The following is a 20,926-nucleotide window of genomic DNA, read 5'->3' as shown; positions in this document are numbered from 1 at the left end:
TATGAGAGTTGCACATGGTGAAAGTTAAATGATGAAAATACCCCTGCGTGTGGAGGGAAATACGTGCGAAATGAAAACGTTTCAGAATAAACTGATAGAAATGAAACTGATTTTGTAGTTCAGGGAGATTTTTTTATAATTAATCACGACTTTGAATCATATTTTGACGTACTGTAGCTGTTAGCTGAAATGAGAAAAGGGCACATGAGCTTAATTTATTATTCTGCCACAACCAAAAGCAAAATCCAGATTTACTGCCTAATGATGCTAATTTAAATCGAATTACACAGGGTCAGAGCGAGTCTGTTTTGAAAGCTGCAGTTTAATCATCAGGGCTCTTTGCCTTCAAACATGCTGTGGATTTGTAGAAAACTAAAAGAGGCGTATTAAAAAATGCTCTTTCTTTCTGGATTCTTGTTTTGAACGTCAAGCCAGAACTCTTGATCATTCTTGTTCAAATGTTTTTCTTTTATTCTTGAATTTGACGTGAACTTCCTCACGTCTTGTTTTTGTATACAAGTGGAAACAACCACCGGATGCACCATGATCCAGTCATTCAATATGATGTGGTCTGTGTTGTATCTGTGCGGGTCTCCAAAAAGTATATTGGTCCTTTCAGTGCAGAGGAGCAGCTTCTCTACTCTGACATGCAGCAGCCATTCATCTAAAATGTGACTTTTTCTAACAACTACTGGGATACAAAAGAGAGAAGAGTTGTAAGACTACCACAAATAACCGCAAGAAGATGACAGGTTCTCCTTTTCCTCTCATGCTTGTTGTATTTACTTCTTGAGTGTACTTGGTAAAGTTGTATGTAAATAAAGCTGTGGATTCTTAGCTCTGACAGGTTGGGGAATCAATCCCAGCAAGAAAGACTGATGGATCAGCCGATCAGTGAATTCCCTGCTGCACATCCTGCTGTCAGATCTCATGGGGCATGCTGTTTGATCCATTTTAGCTTGCAAGTAGTTGCCTCTGCAAGACACTTTGCAACCCACCCAACCTGAGCTTCTCCATTTCAGGCTGCTTATGCTTCTTCTGTGAGGTGATCCTGTTGCTGACTTTTGAATGTCCAGAAGCCATACAAGAAAAAGTAAATTACTGAATTGCTTCATTCACCCAGTCACACCCACATTCATCCATCATCATTTTTTTCTATACCTAACCACCTTGTTTAAGATTCATACACACACTTTTATATAGGCAGCCCAGGGTACAACATCGAGCACACTTCGACATATAGACGAGAAGAGCCAAGGATCAAACCTTCAGATTAGTAGAAGACTGCCTCTTTCTGCCTCCTGAGCCACAAACACATTTAGTCCTTATTACATCTTGAACAACACATTATAGATATGTTTTTCATGGTTCTTGGGTCTAAGGTGTCCACTGCCTAAGAGGCATTTTAAGTGCATTTTCAGAGATGCAAAAAGGGTCAATGTGAGACCACAATTTAAAACAAACATAAAAAGGAAAAAAATCCACATAGAATTTTTTTTATATGTTAGTGTGCTCTGCTTATTTTTGTGCATTGACCAATTAAAGTGTTATTAGCAGATGCGAGCTGATGCTGTTGATGATTGTACATTTGTTGGTAAATAAATAGCGTGCCACAAAATCCTCTTAAGAAGACAAACGGATCAGAATGTAAAGAACAGATGTGAGCTGATCATCATCGACTGCAACGTGAATAAGTGGATAGTAAACCAAGAGAAGAGGGATTAGTGGTTTGGAGACTGTGGCTATATACCGTGATCTGCTGGTCACCAAGTTTTTAGCCGTCTTCGCTCTCATTTCCTGTCAGCTTTCTGTACAATATTGTAAAAACCCAAAGGCATGGCAGCGGTCTGCACAGCGGAGAGCTGCAATGACGAAACTATATGAAGAGAACTGGACAGAAGGACATTATGCAACGTGGAGATCTGAGGTGGCCTTTGCTATTTTTGGTCTCCATCTCTGATCCGGCCTCTTCCTGAATGCCCGGTTGGACGGAGATTTGCTGATGAATGCAGGTTCCTTAAGGTAGCAGATGGTAAGTTCCTGACTCAGCACAAGCTCTTCTTCGTTGGTGATTGTGCATGTTTTGCATCATTACATCTCACAATCATGCAGCTGAGCGGAGAGGGAATTCAACCCCCGACTCAAACACCTGATCGTTTTGTTGGCTTTCGCTGAATCCGGCGGGAGTGCTTTCAAATTTCAGCAAGTTCTTTGCAAAGTACAATTAAGAGTGAGGGCAGCGTAGGTGGCTGTTAGCAACTAAAACTCAAAATGCAGAAAATCATTTACACCTGTTATGTTTTCCCAGTTTACAGTCGATTAAAGGAGATTTATTCAGTTACAGAAGGGAAAGGAAAACAGTCGAATCATCTTGCCTCTTTAGCAAGTTTAAATCAGGGAACATGTTATAGTCCACCTCTAATAGTTAACACCAAATAATGATAATAATTTTGAATCTGCTTCTCTGGCTGCTCGGGAACCTGTGTCACTTCTCATTTTCAGTCTAGCCCCTCCTAAACAATGCAGAACAGCTTGTTATGTAATTGAACCGACCATTGAAAAACAGGATTTTTATAATTATAGTGAGACTATAATTAGTTTATTAAATCTAACCATGCAAGTGTCGATTAGTCTTAATTATTGGTTCAATAAATGCATTTAGCTGCTTAAAGTCTCTGCAGAGCTTTTTCTGTTTTGGACATGAAACAGTTGTTTACTGTGATGATGATATTGCTACACTAGTTCTTCGTACTTTCCCGCCTGGTCCCAAAATTTAGCTTCTACCACACTTATAAACAGAAATGACTCTGTTGTTCCAGATCACACTAAACACTTCTCTAACCCTACACGGGTTACTTCAAAAAACGACTTATATACCCCCTGGGATAATTATTGGAGGTCAAGTAATAAATAAAATAACTGAATTAGGAAACACTTAATGTGGGAACTTGATCAATGAAACATTCAAGATGACAATCTTTACTGACATACAAGCAAGCAATGTATGGAAATAAAAACACAGACCTTTGACTTTCGATTCAAAGTCTCACCAAAAATCAAAAATAAAATTGAACTAGTTTTTTCTACATATTCTAAGGCCAAAAAATTTGCCAACATAAACATAAAAGGCAGTGAGAGATAAACAGTTACACAGTTTCTTCTGGATTTTAAGCTGTAATATCACGAGACGTTCTGAACTAAGTCAAATACCAGAAAAAAACATTAAAATTTAAATTTTACTCTTAGATTTTAATTGGAATTTAAGGAAAATGAAAACCTCGGTTAAGTATTGCCACCACGGTATGTAACATCTAGCACTGCTGCCTCACAGAAACAACATTGTGCCTCATGGCTTTAGCTCCACATGTGAGGAAAAAAAATAATCCTTGTGTTCGAAGCAGCACGCAAACATCAGTCCACTGTATGAATGAATGGGAAATTACATGAATGGGCACCTTATTCATACTTTTGTAGCCTGCTTTCTTTGAAAGGCCTGCTTTTCCCGCTTTACATTAACATACAAAATTGTCTCCAGTTGTCAAGACAACAACTTAAAAGACAAAGCTCAAGGTTGCAGTTTAGTAACAGCAGCAGTTACAGTCCTGCTTGTTACAATAAACCTGATTTTCTAAGAGTGGCCATACAAGGTTTGGTTGATTTGCTGAGTTTTTGAGTCAAACTTGCATTAAATTTTAATACTAAGCTGTACATTTACATTTCCCACCTGCTAGAATGATATAGTGTGATACAGGGAACAGCTGTGGGCAAACTGAGTCTGATGTGGAAAAGAAAGCATGGTCATTACACCGTCTCATGGACCTTGACCAATCAACTGTTAGAAATCCCACCTTTCCTAATGTCCCTCCTTTTTCAGGAGTCTTACATTAGTTTTAAACTGGATGAACAGCCACAGTGTTACAACCACAGAGGAACTTGTGGTTAATGTCTTAATCAAACTTTTAAGAAGCCTCCGATGGGGCAAAAGAGTTAAAAAGATATTCCTTTATTTCCAAGTGTGAGTGCTGAAATTCATCCCCATCTGGTGTTACACATAAATCTCTGCATTTGGCTGACCTGTGCCTGCCTCCCGTCATCCAGTGCACTGTGTTGGATGGAGTCCAGGAGCTAGTGCATATAATCCCCCAGCATGCACCAAGCGCCCGCGCGTCCGCAGCCAGGTTGTTGTTGCCATGAGGACAGCGGAACAACAGGAGGACTGAGCTACTGCATCGCGCTTCCCTCAGAGTTTCAGTTTGAGGAATGGGAGCATGAAGCTTTTTTTTTTGGTGATGTGTTTGATTGCTCCGGGAAGTTTCTTGGTACATTTGGATTGGATTTTTGATCAGCACTGACGTAAGGAGGAACTGAGAGACTGGCACATCTACTTTGGGTTTTTTTTAGTTCTGTTTTCTTCTATTGGTATAAAAGTAGAACAATATAAAACAGAACAATAAAAAAAAGAACAAAGAGCACAAGAAAAGTCATTTGCATGTAAAAATGGAGCTATTACAATGATGAACCCATCAGTCTGAAGAGAAGGTGAGTTGGCTGCTTGCTTTTCCTTTGATTTCTTTACAAACTACTGCAACTCCCTTTTTTGCACCACCATCCTGAGTTTTTTAAACTGCCAAGGCACACCTGTAAACTATTCTCAGTCTCAAGCATGTGCCCTCCCAGAGGAATTCAGGAGGAGTACTCCTCCGTGATTCAATGCCACCGGGAGCTGCCGTCACCACCAGCAATCAGACTCCGCTCCCAAGATCCACGCAGACACCAGTGCTGATGTAAAATTACCTGAAAAGTAGATGCATGCACTCCACTGTGGCGTCTTTATATGGATGTATCATGTGGAAAATGACTGAGGAAATTCTAAGAAAGCAAAGATGACAAGAGTAAAATCAGGATCAGAATCAGCAGGAATGTGAAAATCAGTGCGGCAAATGAACCTTTTTAGGTCCAGCACATACGAGTACTTTCTTATCTGCAGTCACTTTTGTGAGAGATGTCACAAACATAATGGACATCATTCTTTCTTTCACACCATCTCTTCTCTTACATGTGCCACGCTCTGTGCAGCTCAGCACAACAACGTGTGAGCCGAGCTGCCAAAACAGAGGGTGGCTTCACACTTGAAGGTGTTGCTTTTTTATCTCTCTCTCTTTCTCGTGCTCTTGGGAATCCAAACAGCACATTTTCTGATGAGCTGCAACGTTCGTCGTATTTACCGACGTGCAACTAAAGTTTAACAGGAATACAACTGTTTACATGTTCACATGTTCAGCCACAGAGCCACCATTATGTGTTTACTGGCAACACATTAAGACACTACCTTGGCAATACTTATGCACCAAGCCTGTGGACAGTGTTTCCTCTAGGCACCGAAATGCTTTTGCTTTTTCCGCCACCTACTGGCGGATGTGGCAAAGTAAAATAAAAATACATAAAACGAGCTTATGATGATTTGAGATTGAAAAAATTTTAGTAGCTGTAATAGGCGTCCTTCCAGTCATGCATGTCTCTGTTATGTGATCACAGTTCTAGGAATAATAAGATCATGACCTTTGTTTTCCATAACTACTGGCACTATGTTTGCTACTGTCTTCAATTATGTAATGTCTGATTGACAACCTTTGCACAGCAGACTATTGTATTTTCTGTGTTTTGTGAAAGCTTTGCGAGACTTTCTGTTACAAACATCTTAAAGAAAATTATAAATAATCAGAATTATTTGTGATCCATAATTCAGCGGCTCTGAACTTTACTAAACCTTTGCCAAAAAAAATTAAAAAGACACTGACGTAAAGTACAGCCACCTTCTAATCAGCTTTCACCAGTCCTTCTTTACAATCTTTGTAAATAATAAACCTTAAATGAGTTCCATCATTTGTAGAAACTGAAGAATGTGCACAATAATAACAATAATAATAATTTAAAAATCTAAAATAGTCATTGTAATACTGGCCAGGGAGTATGTGCTACTCTCACATTATAATCTTGCCCAGAGAGGCATGTAACCGAGGAACTACAGATAACTCTCGTACGTGATGCCTCATGTGGTGCCGGTTTACTCTTTCTCCCTCTATCCACAAAAATCAAACAAAAACAGTGAGCGTGCAATCTGCTCTTGTTTTTCTGGGTGTAATTTATTCCGAGTAGAGCTTTGAAGCTGAAATAAAATTATCCACAGGACTGCAGCCTCTTAGAGGAGAGGTGCACCGTGCTTTTGCACGAGCAACCTGGAAGGGGCAATTCAGGTCAGCGTGATGCAACTTTTGTCTGGTAACACTCAACAGATAAAGGAGAAGCGGTGAAGCGATAATCTCATACAGAGATGGATTCTGTTGAATGAACTGCAGTATCGGTTCACCGAGAAGTTAAAATCTTAATTTAATATCTTTATTTTGTCGTTGGTTGTTCACATTAGAGGAGAATGTGTTTCTTAAACTAATCCACAGTGTGGAGGTTTGTCCCTGAGCTTTGAGAACTGTAACAAAATAATGAGCTCAAATTTTCAACTCCCAGCCTCCCTCAGTGAATCGCTCAGGTGTCGAGGTTTCAGACGGATGATTTTGGAGAGCACTTCAGATGTGAATCTGGCTTAAATGTCACATCAGTGAGGATAAAGGAGAAAAATGATGAAACTGATGAATGAAAGGTATTATATGAGCTGAAATTATTAACACTTAAAGTCAGTCAAAAGCACATTTCCCAATATTTGTAGGTCTACAAATAAAGGAAACTCTATCAGAACACATGAGGTCCTGTAAGGTCCTGTAAGTCCTGTAACAAAAAATAATTTCCCCCAGGGATCAATAAAGTATTCTGATTCTGATTGATTCTGATTTTTAAATCTTGTGTGAAATAAACGACAAAATATCACCTTACAAGGCTTCAGGGGTACGAGCTGTTTCCATATACACCTCCTGTTTGTCAAGCAAAAGGATCACATTATTAAATAGTGGGTTTAGTTATGATTCAACAAACTTTTGCCACGTGTAAGAAATTGTTATTTTTCTATATACATTAAAGGTCTTTGTTTAATGTTATTATGGCTTGGATTTAAAATTATAAATCTTTTTCTCCACATTCATCTTTTTTGGCTTATCTAGTCAAAATGCATGATCATGCAGGAGAGATCATTTTTCCCATAGAAGACCACAAATCGTATTAATTGTGTTCTCTTCATATTTGGGGGAAGGGGGGGGGGGGGGGGGGGGGGGAGACGGTGGTGGTGTCTAAAACGCTTAGACAAGCAAATTAATAAGTGCTTGGCAACCATATTGCCACTTAACTGAGGATAAGTGGCTTCTTTCAGCATTGTGACTGAATCAAATATTCACATTTGCTGTTTATCCTAATTAGAGCCATTTAGTTAATCTTCTAGAGAGGGAGCTGGAATGGAGATGAGCAGAGAAAGAGCTGAATATCAAGTTTTATTAAAAACACACACACACACAAACAACAAAAACACAAAAACTGTTGGAGCCCGCCTGACACTATACTTAATGTTGTGTAGGAACAACGTTAAATCTTTTAGCCATGGAATTATGAGAGTGGGGAAGCTTTGTCTCCTTCCACTGAAGTGGGGCACTTTAATACTTTCCTTGTTGGTGTAAATTCTCCAGGCACATAGATCTCAAAGGGCCTCGGGAGCTTTAGAGAGTAAATCAAAGAATGAGGATCAAATTAACATCTGCCACATTCATCGCTTGTGTTAAACAGGTTTTGTAAATTAAAGTGTATTGTATGTAGAGTTTAAACAGATTTAAAGTCAGACAGGCATTAGATAAAGTTAATTTAACCCCATCAATGGATCTCTGCCACCATCCATCTGACAAGTTGACACCCAATTCCTCTTTGCTCTATTCCTAACTGGCAGTGGTGATACAAAAATAATCATTTACGAGTAAAGAAATGTATACAGAAAGACCCGTGACTCCTTTCACCTGTGATTCACTTTATCTATCCCCTCACTCGTGCACACAGGTCACCAGATGTTCGAGAGGAGCGCTGTCCACCAACGGCTGTGCTGGGGAGCTCTCTACCTGTTGGCAGCAGGGGTGGCACTGACATCTGAGACGCGTTGGCTGTGTCCGCCATCCTGCCACTGTAATGCTACGGTGCTGGAAGTCAACTGCTCTGGTGGCCAACTTACCAGAGTTCCTGATGGTCTCTCACAGGAAGCCAGGCTGCTAAACTTAACCCACAACACGCTTAAGACTTTGGTGCGTCAGCAGTTCCACACGTTGACACAGCTGTCGGACTTGGATTTAAGTGACAATCTTTTGGTAATAATTGAAGTGGAAGCCTTTCTTGGCTTGCAGAGTCTGAGAACTCTGCGCCTTTGTCGCAATCACCTGAAGATTATCCCAGTGGGAGCGTTTGCTGGCTTAACAAACCTCCAGTTACTGGATGTAAGCAGCAATCAGCTTCTTGTTTTCCTCGACTTTACTTTCAGTGAATTAACTTCCCTGCGGTTCATGAAAGCTGCAGATAATGACTTGGTTTATGTCTCTCATCAAGCTTTTACAGGACTAATCAGTCTGCAGGAGCTGCACCTTGATGGCTGCAACCTTACTGCTATGCCAATGGAAGCGCTCACACAACTTAGCGTGCTGAGAAGCCTTAGTTTTCACCGACTGGGCCTCACTACGCTGCCAAACTACTCTTTCCGCCACCTAGTCCACCTAAAGGAACTTGTCATTTCTCATTGCCCCTGGCTGGAGAGTCTGTCAGGGAACAGTCTCTTTGGCTTAAACCTCACATCACTAACCATTAAACACGGCAACCTAAGTGCCTTCCCCTACATCCCCTTACATCACCTTGTATATCTCGTATACCTTGACCTTTCTTTTAACCCCATCACCTACATTCATGCAAACCTTCTCGGAGACTTGCTCCGGCTCCAAGAGTTACATCTTGTTGGGGGATCGCTGCTTAGGATTGAAATCGGAGCATTCAGGGGTTTGGCCCACTTCAGATTGCTGAATGCATCCAGAAACCGTCTTACCACACTTGAGGTTGGAGCTTTTTATTCAGTGGACACCCTAAGAACTCTGGGGCTTGATAACAACCCACTGGCATGTGACTGCCGTTTGCTTTGGGTGGTGCAAAGGCGACTATACATGGACTTTGGTGAAAGTCCGCCAACTTGCATTACCTCAGTCCAGCTGCAGGGCTGGAATTTTCTGGATTTCCCTGAGGTTGAGCTGCCGGATTTGCTTACCTGTCGGCCACCTCGAATTCTTAACCGCAAAGCTCAGGTGATGAAAGTAGATCAGGGACACACAGTGGTGTTTCACTGCAGTGCCGAAGGTGACCCTCTGCCATCTGTCAGATGGCTAAACCCACAGCTAAGATCTTTATCACCCATCGGCAGAGTACGAGCTCTGTCCAATGGCTCGCTGGAGGTTCGCTATGCTCAGCCTCAAGATAGTGGCAAGTATCTCTGTGTGGCATCAAACGCAGCGGGAAACGACAGCCTGCCCATTAGCCTTCATGTCCAAACCTTTCCATCATCTTCTAAGAAACCATTTCGTCTTAAAGGTTGGTCTGCCTTTCCATCTGCTGCTCCAGGTGTGAACGGAAATCAGAAACTCAATTTTGATGTAAAGACCCTACTGATAGCAGCAACCATAGGGTTTCTCTCGTTTTTCAGCTCTGTGAGTGTTTGTTTCATTTTCATGTTCTTCTGGAGTAAGGGCAAAGGTCAGATAAAACACACAGCCACAATCGCGTATGTGCCACGAAGCGCCATGTCGAGCAGTAATGGAGGGACAAGCAGCTATATGGAAACGGGGAGGTTTACCATGAAGCTGTTATGAGTCAATAAGCAAAGAATATATTCACCTGATATTAGTAGGTATCAGTGAATAAACTGCAAGATGCTTCAATTTATTTGTTTTTTGCTTGAATCTGATAATAATGAGCATGTTGTCTTAATTAATAATATTTTAAATTGCATTTAAGAAATGTGACCTGACAAACCATGATCATGTTTATCTTGCAACACAAAAAAATAAGGAAATGAGGATAAAATAAATTAAAGAGTAAACTTAAAATAACAATTACATTGGACTTCAGGTGGACTATTTGGACTGATGAGATATGGAGAATCTAACAATAGCGGTATTAACCTTATATTAAGGTTAATGTGCAGTTTATTATGCAGCTTCTTTTCTGTAGCATGTGATCTTTTCTTGATTAATTTCTGCACTGTTTATTATTTAATAAATGTGTGAAATGCAAGTTGGTTGTTTTTTGTTTTTTACATTTTTCTATCCAAGAACTTACAAAAATTAAAGTGATTATGCTTTCACAAATTTGGTGTACTTACTTAAAAATTTACAGCACTACAGCATCCAGTGAGGAGCAGCACACACAGCACTTGGTTTAATGCGTCTAGATGTGAACTGCAAGGTTTAAAAAAATCTCCATAAGCAGTTTTGTACTTACATTGTGGGCGAGTAGACCGTACTTATCTTACCTTCACCGGTGAGTGGAGCTGGCTGCATTAACTGACAGCTAAAACGGTAAGGGGTGGATATAACAATAAACAAATATAATAAATAAATGCGTAATAAATAAATGACTTTAACAGTAGATAGAGACTGCTGAGTAGTGCAGTCATTATCGTGCGCTAAAATTACAGAGTTGCCATGACAACGCATACGTTTCTCGGCGCAAAAGAAGACCTCGGTTTCATGAAACAGTTATACAATTTTTGAATAGAATATTTTCTAATAGAAGCTTCGCATTAACTGTGTAATTGATTATATTTTCCTATGTCAAGCCAAACAACTAAAATAAACTTTTAGTCCGCCCGCTAGCCCGGAAGTAGATCAACAGTCCCGGATATGGTTGCTTGCTAAACGAGAGCTAGCGGTCAGTTGTACATTTCATTTGTCAGTGTTTATCGTCTCTTATAAGAAAAATTATAAAGTATCCCTTGAATTTAAAAGGGTCTAAAAAATATGGGCACCAACATAAAATTAAGCAAATATACTGAGTAACGACGAGGTCAAAGAGGTTCCCGCAAAACGATCTATATCTTTTAGCGTAACATAACGAGCTAAGTAGCTTAGCATTGATTAGCATATTTTGAAACCACAATCATGAGCCTCGCAGTTGGCCGCGAACCCAGAAAGACTGCGGGAAACCGTATGTCCAAACTACTGGATGCTGAAGAAGAGGATGAGTTCTACAAGACCACTTACGGAGGCTTCAACGATGTGAGTAACCAAACTGATAAACAGAGCGCGATAATAAAGAGTTAGCATTAGCCGGCTCCAGTGTTAATAACTAGAGCCTGCAAAAAACAAAGTTTATTGTTTTTTGCAATGCCTGAAATACTGCTGCTCAATTTTGGGGAAATTGGTTCATACCTATTTGCTGCCCGACAATGAAGCCGGCAGCCAACTCACTTATTTATATTATTTACACATTAATACAACGGAAGAATTTAGTTTCTGCCAGGCTACTGACCATGCACTAGTACAGGAGACATCTCTCACTATTTTGAGACTGACATGACTGGGAGTGGGTCTCACTGATATAAATCAGACTCTCACAGCATTACACGATCCGGACCTTTTAGACAAGCCAGCACATCTTCACACGTTTATTTTAGTATTAAATCCTAATGAGAGTATCATATATGGCAGGGCCGCTGCATTATACTTCAATACTTTTAAAGAGTTTGTCAGGAAGCTCTTGACTAAAGGGTTATGTGCATCATGTAAACAGCAATTTTAAAAGCTATTTTAGTTTTATCATGTTCTTGTTAGGGCAGATCAATAAAATGTTTATTTATTTATATTTGTTGGGGTTTATTGGGTCTTGTATCATAAATTTAGTAGTGCATTGCTGAAAGCACTTACTTCCTCTCTACTAGGCTGAGGTTGTGGTTTAAAAGTTGATTAACTCTCACTGGTAATTGGGGAGTCGTGTTTGATTGTGATTTTTAACAGTAACCATTCCTGCCATCATTTCCGTAGTAATGTTGAAAAACAATCTCATCAGATTTTGGATTTTGACAAGAGCGAAAACTGAGTGTGAAAGCGAAGCTGTCGATTTTACCACTCGATCTGTGTTCCTACCCTCGCTATGACCACGAGCTGTGGGTAAGAACGAGATTGCAAATGCAAGCGTCAGAAATCAGTTTCCTCCAAATGGTGTCTGGGCTCGGCTTTAGAGAAAGAATGAGGAGCTCAGTGATTTGAGTATAGCGTCTACTTTACATATCAGAAGGAGCCGGTTGGGGTGGGTCAAGAATTGGAATATGATGCCTCCCAGGGGAGGTGTTTTGAGTGTGTATTAGCAGGAGGTAGCCCTGGAGCAGACCCAGTAGAGGGAGGTCTGGGGCTTCTCTACTTAGACTGCTGTGCCTATGACCTGGACATGGATTAGCAGCACAAAATGGAAAGATAGATGGAGAAAGCTCTTCATCAGGCTGGGGTTCTCACATCTGAGAGTACAGTTTTGGAACTATAAGAGAAATGAGGTGAATTAAAAGGACACATCTAAAAATGAGTGCGTCTTACCACTGTTCATTCGAAATGGTGACCGTGACTTAGTTTAGAGCTGGCCTTACAATTATAGTTTGAACACCAGCTGTAAACAGAGCTTAGATGATGCCAGCTTTTCCCGCTTCACGCTTGAAGAGAGAAGAAAGTTGTGTGATATTGTTTGTCAGAACATTTGATGCTGTAGCAATCTCACACGTTATGGTTTGCTTTTGAAGATGCTAATTTGTTTCCTCAATTTACAGTGTGGCTAATTTTCTTCAAACAGCTGCTGGTTCAGGGGTCACCTTGTGTAGGGGGATTTGGCAGCGGCAGCTCTGGCAGTTCTGACAAGAGTGGCTTCATAAAAAAATCACAAACAGATCCTGAGATGCCTCAGTCATCTCTGCTGGGACTTTGATAAAGCACTGTGAACGTGCCTGTGTGTGCAAACGCTTCCTTTATCTGTTCAGTTTTCAGGGATATTTTTGTCTTGTGCTGCTTTCTAAATCTTTACTGTCGTTGGATGTTGGGTTTCAAAATGACCCACATTTATTTTAAGAAATGTGAAAATTCACATTGTTAGTGCACATAATGCATTTGTGTTATTTTATTTATCTTTGCACCTGGTTTGGGCTTAAGGCTGCTTGTTTGAGTTTTGTGATGTAGCTTTGACAATGAGGGGAAACATCTTTATTAAAAATAAATAATCTGTTTATTACTGAATCTCTTAATGGGATGTGACTTTGCATACATAGCTACACACTTGCCAGATACAAAAGTGTAAGATTTTAATCAATAGGCCTGAAGACTACACTTAGAAAAAATGCAGAGGAAATTTGGTGTTTGGTGTCTTTGCTGGTATGTCTCGGATTACTTGCAGATGGTTTGTTCTGCTGTTCTTTTCTTTTCCTGATTTTTATTTATTGCTCCATTTGTTTGTCGTTCAGGAATCGGGAGATGATGAGTATCACGGAGAACATTCAGACACAGAGGACGAGGTTGACAGTGACTTCGACATCGATGAGGGTGACGAGCCGGACAGTGACCAGGAGGAGGACGCACCTCGAAGGAAAAGTCGGGTTGTCACCAAAGCTTACAAGGTAATGCAGGACCAATCAAACTTTGAGCTAAGCTGAATTTAATTGCCCTAATACCTTGTGTCATCATGTATCACTTTGCAGCGGACTTGAAAAACAAAGATGGAAACTATTTGTTTTTCCCTTTAAAAGAAAAGGAAAAGGAAAAGTACTATTTACCACCTTTTTTTAATCGCTGTGTTGTCCTTCAGCCCCACATGGGTACAGTTGCACACATGTGCTCCTTATCCCTCAGGTGAACAAGCTTTTTAGCAACTAATGGCCAAGTCGGACCACTAATGTCCCCATTATATTTTACACAGAAATACTCTTTTAAGTGGCTCTGTTTCTGTTTGTGCCTGTTTCACCTTTGCTGTTTCCTTTATCTGTGCCAGATATTCTAACATATAATTAATGATGTTTTATATTTTTATGGTAAAAGGAGTTAAGCCTCTTATCTCTGTCAGTTTCGCTGTTTTCCACATCATATTGGCATTAAGTATCTGCCTCAAGGCTTCTGCAGCAGTGAATCGGAGTACTCAGTGAGATTAGAAAAGTGGTATCTAAACAGTACATTATCCTTGGCTCACAGATGGGCCAAATCCTTTAAAAATCTATGAAGAGCTGAAGGACAAAATCATTGTAGGAAAGATTTTTGATTTAAAAATGTCATACTGACACATATAAATGACCTCAGTCAGTCAGCCGAAGGTTAAAACTGCTCTGCAGCTCCACAGAAGCCACTGGTTGTCAAATGACATGTATTAACATTTGTTAAAAACAAACTGATTTAAAAAAAATCCTTTAACATAACAGTTTGCATTGTTTTTAATATTAATATATTTTTTATTTCCTGGCATGAACATGTTTAATGTGTGATTATAGCATAACATTTAATGTTTTTCATCTTCTTCCTCAAACTGAATGTCAGTGAAACAGATGCGAATTGAAAATGCTCTCTGTCTTTGTTTAATCCAAGGAACCAATAAAAGTGCCAAAACCCAAACCTAAAAGAACAGAGGAGCAGAAGAAGACGGAGAAAACTAAAGTGGAGCCAAAAAGGAGGATTCCACAAGAATTCCAAGATTTTGCAGAGAGTAAGATTTCTCTAAACCTCCTACTAATGCTTCCATAGTGTTTTCCTTTTATTTGAAAAGAAGGATGCATAAACCTCCCAGTTGTGTGCATTCAGTGAATGGATCATAATATTGTGGGAAAGTTACAAACATGTTTAAAAAGTTTTATTCAGCTGTTTTTTTTTAACACTGCATTTCTTAATTCTTGTGTAGCTCGGAAGTCTGTCCGACAGTCCACCAGTGAACATACACGAAAGACGAATCTGCGCTTACAAGAACGCCAGGACGCCCCGCGAAGGCGACGAGGCGCTCATCGTGACCGACCCCTCACCCAGGAAGAGCTGCTGGCTGAGGCGAAAATAACAGCCGAGATCAACATTCGATCACTTGGTGAGAACATGTTGGAGAGTTACTCTTTAAATATCTGCACAAACTTTGGGTAATTCAGGACTCTTGGTTATCTTTCCTGTTATGCAAAGAGAGAACCAATGTCGAGATTAGTGTGTCTTAGCAGAAACATAGAAAACAGAAATGATACCAGACAGAAAGCATCCTGTTAAGCACTCCAGGATGTGCGAGTACTGAGTATCACGTTGCCAGTTATGTAAGCTGAACATTATAATTATCTATTAATCAGGATTGGAAGAGCCCGTGATTGTAATGTAAATCAGTATAGTTCCACCAATACTTTACCTAAAGCTGTTTGTGCGGTATAACAAAACACATCAGTGTTGCTGATTTTTACTTCACGTCTTCAGAAAACTACGAACGTCTGGAGGCAGACAAGAAGAAACAAGTCCACAAGAAGCGGCGTTTTGAAGGACCAACCATCCGTTACCATTCAGTCCTTATGCCCCTCGTCTCAAACCCAGTCCTTAAAGAAGAAAATGTTGATGTTGAGGGGTACGTAGAAACTCGATGCTACCTGGTTTTTCTTTTGATTCTGTTTTGGAGTAATCTGCTGCTTAAACATTGACCGAACGGGGTCAGTTGGGTATTTTCTGTCGTTCTTTTCATATAAAAAGGGCAAACACAACAGCTTGATAATAAATGGCTTCACCCAACCACTAACTATGAGTGGAAAAAAAAGTTTTTGTATTATAATTCGTATTCTCTGAAAAATGGCCGAAAATCATAAATTCTGCCAGGACATGTAGACTTATGAGCACAACTGTCTGATAATTATGTTTAAAAACATATATTCTTGGTTTTGTCATATTCCCAAAGGTTGGACCAGGACGTTCCCCAGACTGCACCGCAGAATCCCACCACACCTTCCCAGCAGTCTGCCGGAGGCCTGTGCTCCCGCACTTATATAACATTCAGTGACGACGAAGCGTTTGAGGTCGCCTTCCCGCCAAGCTCCCAGACGAGTCCTCAAGTGCCCATCCAGGAGGTTTGTCCTGTTACCCACAAGGCCGCGCTGTACCGAGACCCAGTCACAGATATACCGTACGCTAACGCACGAGCCTTCCGCATCATCCGGGAAGCATACCGCAAATACGTGGCCGCTCATGGATTTCCGAACACTTCAGGAGGGTCGACGGTACTTGACTCTTCAGCAGCAAAGGGCGCCCGGCAGAAAATGGTTATGAAACAGAGTGCGGCTGCTACATAGATTAGTTTCAAAAAGAGGATAAAGGATTGGTTTCTGTTTGAAATTCTCAGTGAAATGATCGAAAACACTGTTTTTATTTCTGTCCTTACAGCTCACGAGGAGTCTAGTGGAAAAAACTGACATTTTGGGTTTGAGCTGTCACTGAGCTGCTAAAAGGAAAAAAAACAAACAGTAGTAGAACCAAAACAGCTGCCGCATGGCCTTAAAATGTAAAAAGTCTTATTTGTGAAGTCTGTGTGGAAATCAGCTGAAAAAGGCGTGCATCTGCACAGTGGCAGCTGTGATTGTTCTTTTTATTTAGTTTGTTTGTTTTAGATTTATGGGTTTTTTTTTACTTTTGTGTTTGCAAATGTTCTCATCAAAAAAATAAATTTTGGGAACTTGTAATAATTGAGAGTTAAACGAGTTCTGCTTTATAATAAAAAATGGGACGTCTGCACAGCGGGAACCACAGGAAAAACTGGGAAAATAAGCCCATCATCATAAAATCATCTTTGTTTTCACCAGGCTAAAATCCATTTAATCTGTCATGCCCGTCTTAATTTACAGTTTAGTATTTGTTTTTTTTTTTGTTTTTGAGTGATAGAAGGCAAAGAACTAAATGTCATGTTTTGGTTTTTAATTTTCAGTCCAGCACCGTAACTAAAAAAACATCAGACTGTTTTGGAAAACCTGGGCCCTGGAGTTTAATTAATTGTCTGCGTCTGACAAATCACTGAGACACTTTTAATTGATCAAAGCTTTAAATCCTCCCTCCTGTTATACATTTTAATTTTTAACACAGAAGCAAGCATAAGATATTCTCTTTTATGGGTGAGAGCGAGGCAGTTTCTTCCACATTTATCTCCTGGTTCTTTCTTAATGTGTAGTCTGATAGTTTAAATTTTATTTTATTTCCTCTATCTGCCTCTATGCAGACAGGGCTGTCTCATCGAGCATTCAGAGTATATTCTAGTTCATTGTGAGGCTTTTATAAAAAAAATTTTTTCTCCTCTCTGAATTGTTAATGGCAGAAAATTGCTTGAGCTTCAGTCTCGAACAATACTGCTTTGCTGATCCCTTTGGGACCTTAAATTAGCTTTTCTATATTTATTCTCTGTGTGTAATCACAGAGAGACAGAGTAAGCCCTTAACACAGCTGAGTGCTTGACTAGTGTGAAACCTTTGACCCCTTCTACACCGAACTACTCCCCTGCACAATGTCCCATAGTCCCAGCACTCTTAAACCCCCCAAATACAATTAATTGTGTGGATGCTTTAAGCATCCACACTATTGAGTTCCTGTTTCTCTTTATTCTTTATTATTCTTAGGACTTCCGTACACTTTTCGCCGTGGAACTACTTCCACAATTTTTGTGCTATTTTCACCGTTCAAACTTTAAACTATTCAGCTATTTTTGTTAATGCCGGCTATGACTTTTGCTATTTTTTAACTATTATACTTTTTAAAATATTCCACTTTTTTCCTTTAATTTGTCCCATTGAAATGAATGGGAAACTTCTGCAATTCTGCTAAAATTTGCTTGTTTTTGAAACTTAACTACTTCCTCATATTTTCACCTAGAACAACCATTCAAACTTTAAAATGTTCACAAATTATTGGGCTATTCAGGTATGATTCAGCTTTTTCAAATCTTTTACTGTTTTACTTTTATGCCTCTTAAAGTTTTGGGTTGCAAAATTGTGATTTTTCACAAAATACATGCGTTGTTATGGTTGCTATGCTCTTGGCTTCCAGTGTGACACTGAAGCTTTTGCAGTCTTCTCTTCATGTCCGAACAACTGTTTGCTACTTGCTCAATTTTCACTCAACTTCCACAAATTATACATCAAAACGTAGTTATTTTTGCTGGCTTTCAGGAAATGTCACTATCATTGTTGTGGTATTCATAGAACTTTCGCAAATCTCCTCAGACCAACACAATGTCAGAAAACTCTCCATATAAAGTCAATGGAGAGTTTGTTCAAAATCACCGCTGCATTTCTGTAATGAGAGGCATATTCGAATCGTCATATCTCCTTAACGAAGCAAAGTTAAGACATGAGGCTTGTCCCCGAATATCTTCAGACACCCCTGACGCTCACAATTCAAGAATTTCTTTCTCACCTATTACCGTTCTGAAATGAGTTGGACTTGTTTGAGGGTAGGAAATTTGTCCTTCGCTCAGATTTCTTCAGATTTCAAACCCTGGAAATGAACCACTTTTTTCTCTCGTCATAACTTTTTTTTGGATTTCCACAGAGACCTGAACATTTCCATGACTGTTCACCAAAGCCTGCTGTCTCTTACGGTGAAAGAATGATATCGATACTCCAAATAGATTTCGAGTTACAAAGCGTTGTTTGAGGGCAAGTCAAGGCAGTTTTTGCTTCGCTCTACTCAGTTATGGTGCATTAGAAGTCAAATATCTTTAATAATTCATATTTTAATGATAAATTGTTAACACTGGAAGATTCCCCCATCTCTTCTGAACAAAACGGTGTAAGAATGACCGTTCTAGCCCCTACGGTTAGGAAATTATGGTCATTTGTTTGAGGGGAGTCGTCACTATGAGAAATAGACTGCAATAATCCTGTGCCTCTCTGTGCTGCGTGTGTAAAAAGATGCACCTTTTTTGGCGGGAAAACATAAACAGCCACTCTGATTGGTGGATTCAAATTTAGCAGCTCCCAGGCTGACCTAGAAACTTGCTTCTCTCTCCCTGTGTGTGTGTGTGTGTGTGTGTGTGTGTGTGTGTGTGTGTGTGTGTGTGTGTGTGTGTGTGTGTGTGTGTGTGTGTGTGTGTTTAGTGGGAGAGAGAGAACCCTGCCCATATTTGGCAGCATGTCATTGTAGGATTTAAATTGAACATAGTTAGACTGGTTGACTGGATTAGAGCCTGTGTTTGTGTGTCCCTCTGTGCATTTGTGTTTCAATAAGTTATTACTATTCTGCTAAATCATAGTATTTCTGGTACTTTTCGGTACTTGTGCTAAATACAGTATTTCTGCTAAATCATACTATTTCTGCTTTTCATAAGATTTGTTCCTAATATAGTATTTCTGCTAAATTATAGTATTTCTGCTTTTTATAGGATTTGTGCCTAACATAGTATTTCTGCTAAATTATACTATTTCTGCTTTTTATACTATTTGTGCCTAATATAGTATTTCTGCTTTTTATAGGATTTGTGCTTAATATAGTATTTCTGCTAAATTATAGTATTTCTGCTTTTTATAGGATTTGTGCCTAACATAGTATTTCTACTAAATGTAGTATTTATGCTTAATCATACTATTTCTATATATTTCTGCCAGGTCCCCAGGCAGCCAATCCTCTGTGAGGACTGAGACATTCAAATTTTCAAATCAGGGCCTGCACGGTTTCCCAGCCAATCATATAAGTGTCCTGAGGCATTCAAATTTGCATATTGGGGCCTTCATGGCTTCTAAGCCAGCCAATCATATCTGAGGGCTGAGGAATTCAAATCCACAAATCAGGGCCTGCACGGCTTCCCAGCCAGCCAATCATATATGTGGCCTCAGGCATTCAAATTTGCATATTGGGGAATTCGTGGCTTCTAAGTCAACAAGTCATCCATGTCATATATCTCTAAAAATTCATATTTTAATGATAAATTGTCAACACTTGAAGATTCCCCCATCTCTTCTGAACAAAACGGTGTAAGAATGACCGCTCTAGCCCCTACGGTTAGGAAATTATGGTCATTTGTTTGAGGGGAGTCGTCACTATGAGAAATAGACTGCAATAATCCTGTGCCTCTCTGTGCTGCGTGTGTAAAAAGATGCACTTTTTTTGGCGGGAAAACGTAAACAGCCACTCTGATTGGTGGATTTAAATTCGGCAGCTCTCTCCCTCTGTGTCTGTGTGTGTGTGTGTGTGTGTGTGTGTGTGTGTGTGTGTGTGTGTGTGTGTGTGTGTGTGTGTGTGTGTGTGTGTGTGTGTGTTTAGTGGGAGAGAGAGAACCCTACCCATATTTGGCAGCATGTCATTGTAGCATTTAAATTGAACATCGTTAGACTGGTTGACTGGATTAGAGCCTGTGTTTGTGTGTCCCTCTGTGCATTTGTGTTTCAATAAGTTATTACTATTCTGCTAAATCTGGTACTTTTCGGTACTTGTGCTAAATACAGTATTTCTGCTAAATCATACTATTTCTGCTTTTCATAGGATTTATGCCTAATATAGTATTTCTGCTAAATTATAGTATTTCTGCTTTTTATAGGATTTGTGCCTAACATAGTATTTCTGCTAAATTATAGTATTTCTGCTTTTTATAAGATTTGTGCCTAATATAGTATTTCTGCTAAATTATAGTATTTCTGCTTTTTATAGTATTTGTGCTAAAACATAGTATTTCTACTAAATGTAGTATTTATGCTTAATCATACTATTTCTATATATTTCTGCCAGGTCCCCAGGCAGCCAATCCTCTGTGAGGACTTAGACATTAAAATTTTCAAATCAGGGCCTGCACGGTTTCCCAGCCAATCACATATGTGTCCTGAGGCATTCAAATTTGCATATTGGGGCCTTCATGGCTTCTAAGCCAGCCAATCATATCTGAGGGCTGAGGAATTCAAATCCACAAATCAGGGCCTGCACAGCTTCCCAGCCAGCCAATCATGTATGTGGGCTCCAGGCATTCA

At 39.8% G+C, this 20,926-nt stretch overlaps 1 protein-coding gene and 1 pseudogene across 1 annotated transcript; both read left to right on the top strand.

Moving 5' to 3' along the window:
- The first annotated feature begins 7,994 nt into the window (after positions 1–7,994).
- On the top strand, positions 7,995–9,824 carry LOC146643778 (leucine-rich repeat and immunoglobulin-like domain-containing nogo receptor-interacting protein 1 pseudogene; annotated as a pseudogene).
- A 1,032-nt stretch (positions 9,825–10,856) lies between these two features.
- On the top strand, positions 10,857–16,666 carry vps72a (vacuolar protein sorting 72 homolog a). The gene is made up of 6 exons (XM_085396719.1): positions 10,857–11,231; positions 13,454–13,606; positions 14,562–14,679; positions 14,872–15,048; positions 15,417–15,561; positions 15,886–16,666. Exons 1-6 carry the CDS (start codon positions 11,115–11,117, stop codon positions 16,274–16,276), a joined length of 1,101 nt encoding a protein of 366 aa, XP_085252845.1. The 5' UTR covers positions 10,857–11,114; the 3' UTR covers positions 16,277–16,666.
- Positions 16,667–20,926: the final 4,260 nt, after the last annotated feature.

Source organism: Rhamphochromis longiceps, linkage group LG22 (assembly GCF_057381845.1).
Source record: "Rhamphochromis longiceps isolate RC_006_pf linkage group LG22, R_longiceps_female_GT1.1, whole genome shotgun sequence".
In the NCBI taxonomy this organism is placed as follows: Eukaryota; Metazoa; Chordata; class Actinopteri; order Cichliformes; family Cichlidae; genus Rhamphochromis; species Rhamphochromis longiceps.
Note: the sequence above shows the minus strand (reverse complement) of the source record. Positions and strands in the feature narration are given on the sequence as shown.